Source organism: Mytilus californianus, unplaced genomic scaffold (genome assembly GCF_021869535.1).
Source record: "Mytilus californianus isolate M0D057914Y unplaced genomic scaffold, xbMytCali1.0.p SCAF_6, whole genome shotgun sequence".
Classification (NCBI taxonomy): Eukaryota; Metazoa; Mollusca; class Bivalvia; order Mytilida; family Mytilidae; genus Mytilus; species Mytilus californianus.
In genome coordinates, this window is record NW_026262712.1 from 55,902,600 (window position 1) to 55,912,497 (window position 9,898).

The 9,898-nt window shown below is 31.2% G+C and overlaps 1 protein-coding gene across 2 annotated transcripts in view; it reads right to left on the reverse strand.

The window, feature by feature from the left end:
• LOC127705694 (uncharacterized) overlaps nt 1–7,434 on the reverse strand; it is an 81,625-nt gene extending 74,191 nt beyond the window's left edge. The window contains exon 1 of one of the 2 annotated variants that reach the window (XM_052210051.1): nt 7,324–7,434. In XM_052210051.1, coding sequence (XP_052066011.1) covers nt 7,324–7,344 — 21 coding nt within the window. In that variant the 5' untranslated portion in view covers nt 7,345–7,434. Of the gene's footprint in view, nt 1–7,318 lie in introns of both variants that reach the window. The other variant, XM_052210050.1, reaches the window with a different exon arrangement.
• Between the last annotated feature and the right edge of the window lie 2,464 nt (nt 7,435–9,898).

The following is a 9,898-nucleotide window of genomic DNA, read 5'->3' on the forward strand; positions in this document are numbered from 1 at the left end:
TAGCAGTTACTGACATGCCAGCTCCAGGCCTCAACTAAACTGATTGAAGATTATGTCTTCGTGATATGAAATCAAGATCAATCCCTCCCGTTCGGAATTTTGTACCACACCATCATAAAATATTTATGAATACAATAATCCGTATCGTGCCAACAAATGGTTTCAGAACAAATATGTTAATTTCCCATGCAAAGAACCAATGACTTAATCAATATTGATACCAGAATATGCATTCTTTAATGACATGACGAACAGTATCGTAAATATATCCCTTATTAAAGGTTTGTTTAGTTTTTTGAGGTGAATGCCGACATTTTTGTGCTTTGTATAGAATACTAACATAGAATTTTGATGTGATTCGAACAAGTTAAGATAAATAAACATCTAAAAATGGATAATTAACAATAGGAAATGAAAAATCCGCTCTTTTATCATAAATTTTGATATTAAGCTTCCCGTGAAAGTTATAACGATACATCGTAATTTCTTGTATCGTCGGTTTCATTAATTTCATCTTTGACCTGTAAATAACTCAAGTGTTCTGTGTTTTGTTGTTGTTGTTTTTAATCATAACTTTATCTCGTAAGGTTTGATTTTATTTCAATTGACTTTCAAAGCAAACAATTACAGATACGTGTTTGGAGGCCCTTGAATTTCTGTGTCTCACTCCGTTCTAGAGTAGTACGTTGCTCAAATCGTGTATAAAAGAAATTAACATCAACTCTATTATATACTTTGCACTCATGTGAGTGTGTGTGTATACTAATATCGTTTTTTATGAGTTCCTTTCTTATATTTTTCATGAGAGAAAAATTTAAAACAACAAGTTAAATAATTCCAGGCGTCCAAAGCGTTTTTACGGATTTACCTTCATCAGGAACGCCCAAAGCCGAATATTTGAAAGCTTAGGATATATAAAATCCGAAATAGTAGAATAGCTTTATTACACACACAAATATCTAAAATTATATGCTACATGTATGAACCACCTGAAGACCATGCATAATATACTCTCAGTAAGGGTATTGTTAAACAAAATACTTTTACAAAACTAGATAACACTGGTATGCTAATTTTCCGTAGTTGATAACGAAATAAAAAATAAAGTGTAATGCTAACATCATGTAAAACAGTTCTACCCAGGGAACATAAAAAGACACAATCTCAACAACATAACCAAAACAAGGTAATGTATTGCCTAGTACATACACACTAAAGTTTCAATGTTCACTGCCAACAAAACTTGAAGTTTGCATTTATTTATTATTATTATTATTATTACAATTTTTCTATAGCGCTAAATCTAAAACAATATTACTCAAAGCGCTTTACATCACATGTTAAACGAAATATACACACAGACAGTGATAAAAATATAAAACATGAACACACAAAATAAATATTTAAGTGTTAAAACTTTTCTAGATAAAAGGATTAATAATGTGGAAATTTTGACAAAAAAGTGGAATATATATATCAATGAATCAAAAAATTATACTGAATAAAGTTGGTAAAATAAATAGCCAAAAAAGTCTAAAATAAGATTGCTATTAAAAATTATCAAATATAAGTTAAAAATTTGAAAACGTATTCAAAAGATGAAAAAGGAATATTACCATGTAAAAATATAATTACTGAAATGAAAAATATGTGTGCTACTAAAAACATACAATGTACATATTATAAATGAAACATATCTCCAGTTAAAAGAAAAGTTCGATAAATCAAAAGCAGGCTAACGTCTATGGCACAATGTATCACAGACACGAATTTAAGGGATAAAAAATGCTTGTCGAAAAAAGTGAGTTTTTAAGTTCTTTTTGAATACAGGCACCGACTTTGCATTTTGAAGTTTTTTTGGTAATGCATTCCAAAGGATGGCCGCTGCTTGATCAAATCTTCTATTGCCGTAGGTTTTCCCATATAATAAGTATATCTTATACAATTTGAAAAAACAAATTATTCTGACCATTCAACCTATTTTATTTGAAAGTTTACTTACTACTAAATTATCTTAACAACAAAAAGCCACAAATATAATTGCCAATTATATAAATAGATAGGGATGTCCCTCCATTGCTAAAGTTAGTTGGGAAATAACCTATAGTATTTCATACGAAACTGTTAACAGTACATCAACCAAAATTATGTCTTTTCCTTTTTACCAGAGCTGGATACAACTTCATAGCAACTAAGCTGAAACCCAACATGTGTATGTTAACCCCAATATTGGAGAAAACAAAACTAATCGTACTAAATTATATTTTGAATGGAAAGATATACCTATATTTGTTGTTCCGCGTCATGTACTACTCACGTACTTTTTGGTAATATCTCTTTGTTCATCTGTGCGTAACATAACAATTATCAATATATACGAACGAGAAGAATAAATTGACCATTCAGATATTCTTCGTTATGGATTTGCAGTTGCTTTTCCTTAATGATGTGACTTGTTTGAAATAGTTTTCTAGTAGATAGGAGATACCTCACATGTGAAATTTGTGATTATGAAGTATCCGATGAGATAAAGCATGAGCTGCAACAGATAACAAAAGCTCGTTGGTCGGATTATTGTCTCTTTGACACATTCATCATTTCTATTCTCAACTGTATTGGTTTGTAGGAAACTGCAATAATTTATATATTTGAAAGCACAGCTAGACTTGTGTGGTTTGCATTCAACCTTAAACATGAACAATGATGTTTCAAGGGTAATAGTTCATACGTTTTTGCTATAATGTCGACAGAGAGTCTGAGCTCCCTACTTGCCGACGTGTTACTTTTCACTGTAATTTATTCTCTTAAAGAAAACTGTCATGAAAGATGAAAAAGAAGCTAACATTATCCTGCAACTTACAGTTCGACCGTAAGTATCCCCTCACTCAACAAATCAAATGCGTATATATATCCTTGCACTTATATAAAGGATACCACATACATTGGATTAGAGGACTACCCCCTTTGACGTACATTAAGTTATTGGTAGTGAAGGACGATGGTTGTATCAGTTTAAATTTGATGATATTTAGTTGTTGTACTTATGAAGTTTTATATGTACAGTTTTTTTTTTTTCTTTTTCTTTGAAACATGCGTTTACCTGTCATTCCTCGAATTAAACACGGTTCCTTAACTTCTGTACAAGAAAGTATTTCCTTGCAATCATAATTGCAATATTTGTATCGATAAATTGTTTTGAGCCACGTATCGGAATTTTCTTTAACATGTGTAAAGCGGTTCAAAAGGAGTTTACCTATTACGTTATTCCATATCATTAGATTATATATAAACTAATTAAAAAGTAAAATCACAAAAATACTGAACTCCAAAGACAAATTCGCAACGGAAAGCCCCTTATCAAATGGGACAGTCAAAAGCTCAATCACATTAAACGAATGTCATATTCCTGACTTGGAACAGGCATTTCCTTAATGTAGAAAATGGTGGATTAAACCTGGCTTTATAGCTAGCTAAACCTCTCACTTGTATGACAGTCGCATCAAATTCCATTATATTGACAACGATGTGTGAACAAAACAAACAGACATAATAGGTAAAAAAGTCAAAAATAGGGGTACAGCAGACAATGTTGTGTTATAATCTTAATCACTATAAAAACAAACAACTATGTAATAAAGAAGCGCAAAAAGGCATATAAACTAAGCATATTAGCAGCAAAAATGAAAGACAAGAATACAAACATGTACAATAGCACAATAAGATAATGACGGGATGTATAAATACAGAGCCACGCAATACGTATCAAAGAAACACAAAAAGCATATAAACAAAACATATGGGCAAAAATGAAAGACAAGAAAATAAAATATGTTCATAAAACAAAAACACAATGACGGGCTTTATAAGTACAGAGCCACGTATCAAAGACATACAAAAAGGAATATAGACAAAGCACATTAGCAAAAATGAAAGACAAGAATACAAAATTATTAGACCAATAACACATTGAGGGATGATTAGGTACTAAGTGCCGTCTAAAAAGTAAATTCACAAAAATACTGAACGAAAACAAAATTCAAATCGAAAAGTCCCCAATCAAATAGCAAAATCAAAAGCTCAGACACATCAAACGAATGGACAGCAACTGTCATATGGATATCACCAAAAACAGACTAAACAGTTAAAGTAATATTTTAAAGACAAATAAAATAATCATATAACACGTTATTTAGACGATAAACAACGTCGGTACCCATAATTTGTACTTCAAGACCATAGTGTATTATTTGGGAAGTTGATACAGAATATTTATCAACTAGGTCTTTGTACCTAATGATGAACTTGTTAAAAAAGGACGAGATGTTCTTTGTAATACCCCTGGTTCATCAATTTTCTGCTCAGACACTGGTATCATATTAAAATCAATCTGGTCCAGCAAGCGCTTGAATACCGAATAAGTTGGGAAATGTATATCCCACATGCAGGTGATGTTGGTATATGCTTCTTAGGTGGAGGAAATTGATGATTTCAAAATGTAAAATCGTCTCGTTTGTCATAGATTCTGATACTGATATCATATATGTGTAGTAGTCTTAATGGTTGTAATGGTACAATCTGTGTATCAAATATAAAAGTCTCTACAAGCAACAAGCAACAAGCAAACACTTTTTGTCTATCAGCTATTCATCGAAAATATTTTAGATTCATGTAATAAACACAATATAATAGAGTAAAAATATGCACCATGTAAATACTACAATTTTAAACAAAATATAAAATGTGTTGGCAAAATAGAACCCCTCTACTGTCGGCTTGGTTAACTTTATTTTCACGTTTTTTGGTCAATTCCGCCACTTTTTTTTTCTGTTTGTCTATAAATATTATTAACGTTTCTCTATTTCTTTGTAGCAGCTCAGCAAGCGCCTTTTTTTTCTATTGTCCATTTTTTTAATATTTCATTCTTTTTCCCGATGAATTCTTTCATTGTTTCCTTTTCTTTTCGTATCCATTCATTCAACATGTCCTTCTCTTTTCCTATCAATCCTTCAATGTTTTTCTTTTCATTTTGTACCCATTCATTTAGCATGTCCTTCTCTTTTCTTATCAATCCTTCCAATATTTCCTTTTCTTTTTGTATCCATTCATTTAGCATGTCCTTCTCTTTTCCTATCAATCCTTCAATTATTTCCTTTTCTTTTTGTACCCATTTATTTAGCATGTCCTTCTTTTTTCCTATCAATCCTTTCATTATTTCCTTTTCTTTCTGTGCCCATTCATTTAGCATGTCCTTCTCTTTTCCTATCAATCCTTCCATTATTTCCTTTTCTTTTTGTACCCATTCATTTAGCATGTCCTTCTCTTTTCCTATCAATCCTTCAATTGTTTCCTTTTCTTTTTGTACCCATTCATTTAGCATGGTGTTCTCTTTTGCAATACAGTTAGCCATCGTTTTCTTCTCTTTTCCAATCAATTCAGTAAATGTTACCGTCTCTTTTCTTATTAAGTCACACAACGTTTCCTTTTCCTTTTTTATCAATTTATTTATCGATTCGTTCTCCTTTTCTATCCATTTAATATATGTGTCTTTGTTTACTACAATTGGTTAGTTATTGGTTGTAGTTTTCAATAACACAATATCATAATTTCTGTACGTGTTACTGGCTGATAGGCCATTCAATTCAATTAAAGTTTTAATTTCTTGTTTAGTTTGTTCGTCTAACCTTTCGTAGTTTCCTGCTATCATTCTTATAAACGTATTTATGTCTTTTACGATTGAATCCGTCAACGTTGAATAATTGTCTTTTATCCATTCAGTTACCGCTTTGTTGTCATCTCGATTACAAACAGTAATTTGTTTAACGTTTTCCCCAATCCATTTTAGTAATTCTTCTTTATCATGTTTATCAGCTGTTGAGTTTTGTAAAACTATAATTCGGTACGTAACAGTAACGGATTCATCGATCAATGATACCATTTGAAACTTTATGGATTCATGTTTTGTAACGCTTTCCATCCATCCGGTATCTGTTTGGTCGTATTTCATCCATTTCATTAATTTCTTTGTGTCGCTTGTTATTAATCTATTTAAGGTTTTAATGTTTTCATTCCGTTTACGCTTAGTTCTATCTTCTCCTTCTCTTATTGTTTTATATAATTTGACCCACAACATTCGGTACGTAGTTATCATCGATATCCCAAGCCATGATAATACCTGAAACAGAAAGAACGTGTATCTTTCTTGGTCAGAGATATTTTGTAAGTGAAATAGAATAGGAACTAACAAATGTGATGAATAAAACAGATTGATCTACGTTTAGTGCTTGGTAGCTATTTCATACATATATAGGTCGCGAAATTATTGATAACTATGAGACGCATCTGCAAGGTTGAACAACGAGGTCACAGAGCGGGAATTGTAGACTGTTATTTAAAAAAGAGGTTTTAGATAGCAGATATATCCAGCTTTTCAATTGGTCATGTCAGACCCCTGAGGAAGTTGTTACATGGCAGGGATTTTTTACCGTGCAAAGAAACGTAATATTTCTTCTATACGAAGCAACACAATGACGGAGACCAAATCAACTTAACGGCCTCGACATAGACAAGGGAACTAGTAGTAGGTAGACAGTTTTAATTGTTTTTTAATTTAAAAGTTATATTATTATAAATCTGCGGTCGAACAGCACTCTATTGATAGAACACATTTACAAACATGTATGAAATTAAAAAAAAAAAAACATTGAATGAAATTTGCATAAAAACTTATGATGTCCCGTCTAACTACAGGCAATACACCCAAACTGACTGCTCCCTCTTTAACAAAATGGTTTCACGCAATACCACCTTAGTAGTGGTAATTTTGATTATTCTGTACAGCTGTAACATGGTATAGTGTTTATCTCTGAAATGCTGCCGAACATTGACTTTTCACACACCAACTGTTTCTCTTTTTTGTTTGTTTCGCTGTAAGATAAACTTCAAAAGTTCTATATCAGTATACGAGTATTATCGGAAGCCTAAGTAAGCTGGTTTTACAAGCGAAAAATTGCTTTTTTTTTACATTTTAACACTGACATTGTTCGGCCAAACATGTATTTTATTTTATTGGTTCATCTGTTTACTTATTAATCACCATTAAGAATACTAAGTGTGCTATACATATATGTTACTATGTGTAGATACTGACCTACTTTGTAGCGTTTCAATAATATAAATATACTCGTTTTATATTCAGAAGTGAAACCGGTGAATAACGTAACATATGCTTGATATTTACAAAAACGTATAAATATATAAAAGAGAATTCAAATATACTTGGTATGTTATATACTATCGTATTAAAAAAATTAAAGAAAACCTCACCTTTATTGAATAGTCGTCCATGAATGTTTGAGTGGACTTCCGTAATTTCAACCCTATGTATAATAATTATATGATGCATTGGTTCTAAGAAAAGCCTTTTGTTCTATACAGCCATAGAAATAAGTATGTCATCAGACTTATGAGACATTACAGAAATTAAACAAATAACACACTTCATAAATCTGAGTAACGTGTCTCACCTAATGTCTATTATAGATTAATATATTTTGTCATTCATTTATCTTCTATAAATATACAGGATTTCAAAAGGTAAAACTATTAAATACCAATCTTCCCGATGAGATGTTAAGTTATTCCTTGAATTATGCAAATCCACTTTTGTATTCATGGAAGTTTTTAAAAGACTTTTTTATAAGAAATCAATAGTGTACATTGCGAAATGAACGGACGAGTAACTTTAAGTTTATCTTATAGCATAAACTGGGAGGTCTTGTACAAACACCGGCATGCATTTAATTCGGTAACATAAGTGTTTTGACAAATTATTTGTTTACAACTTCTGAATTGATTTTTATATTGTTTTATGTTATGCATTCATATTTTCCACTGAACATTGCATTACCTTTTTTATTCTGTTTTAAAAATACGACTTTATTGAATTATGTGTTGAAAATATGACATTGAATGCATATAAATAGACATGTCATACAATACACATTCACCATAACTACGTATAATATATATCGCTAGATAAAACATATGAAACATAAAAATTATTATCATAAGCAAAACAAAATCAAAGACAAGACAACATCAATCAATAAAACTGTCAATTACGAATCGTTAACTACATCACTGTCCAGAGAGGAACCAATGTTCTATTCGATCTATGTAAGGAACACCAATGGAAATACTGTTAAAAGTTAACGAATATCTGGATAGATATAATATGTATAAACAATGTGTTTGTTTTAAACAAGGCTTCTTACGTGATATGACTTTGAATGGCAGACTCCTAACACCTCCGTCCTTAGACTGTATTTAATGTATATGTATATGTATTTATATAGAAATAATAGAAAACTAGCATTAAGGAATGGTAAAAAAAATGTCATTTGTTAAATAATGTATTTCAAAAAAATGTTCACGCGTCTTTGTCAATATGATGGAATTTGATGCAAATGTCTTACAAGTGAGATGTTTTGCGCTATAAAACCAGGTTCAATGCATCATTTCCTACATTTGAGAATATCTGTACCAAGTCAGGAATATGAAAATATCGAATTGTGGACTACATCAAAGTCCAGGAAAGAACCAAGGTTCATTTGAATCTATGCAAGGAACACCAATGGAAATTCTGTTTAAAAATATCCTGACACATATAATCATTGTGTTTGATTTAAATAATGTTTTTCCGTGATAGGACTTTGAATGGCAGTATATGGACACCTTAGTTCTGACACTGCATTCAATATATATGTTAGTTATGTAAAAATAATAGAAAGATAGCAGTAAGGAACGGTAAAAAAACAATCGTCTTGTCTCAAATAATGTATTTTGTTTAATGTAAATCATACTGGCATGTGAAGTTCAGAAAGCAAGGCTGCAAAGAAAATGTCAGTCTTGCATTAGTATTTCTTGGAAAACAGAAGATACATTTTCGAATAGTGTCGTTTATCATATATTAAGCACTAAATACAGCTATTTTTTATATCTAATAAAGGTTCTTTTTTTAGTCTGTATCAACTACCCTGTATCGCATACCCCGTATCGCATACCCCGTATTGTATAGCAAAACCCGTATCGCATACCTGGCGTGACGTCATATATCGAACGACGTCATAGTTTGACATATGACGTCAAGTTGCTGTATGTCCATGCATGATTCGAAATGCAACCTCATTTAGTTTGAATTTCTGAAAAATAGTTGCTAGAGAAAATGGGTCGTTTTTAAAACTGATTCAGACTAAAAAAATATTTTGGAAAATTATCAAGATACTTCTTTCCGGGACTCGAGTGATACCTTTGTAACTGATAACAAAAATTATTTGGGACCCAAATATTTTTTTTATGTGGGATAAAACATTACTTTTGTTTCTATCTAAATGGGGTCCTGAATGTTTATTTTTTAAATCTGCTCTCACCTCAGTATCAAACGATTATACCCTTACATGCATGTCTTGATCCATATTTGTTAAAATATATGATAAACAGAATAATACATGGCAAAATCCGTATCGCATGCTGTTTCGCCACTTGACCAATATCAGCAATCAGGACCTTCGGCCTTCGAGACTGATATTGGTTTCTCGTGGTGATACAGCATGCGATACGGATTTTGCCATGCATTATTCTATACATATCATTTTGATTCGTATGGGAAACTGAACCTTCAACAATTCATTAGTTTCATATTGCATAGGACCACTGCATTAATTAACTTGTATATCGGATAAAACGTTCCAAACTTCTCATATGAGAACATTATTATGATTATGGTGATCGTATTTATATACATCACTTAAATTATAATCAGGATTTAGTTGCTTTGGAAAATATTGAAAATTTTATTTGACTATTTATCGTAGTCAAGTTTTATATTGATTAAATAAGC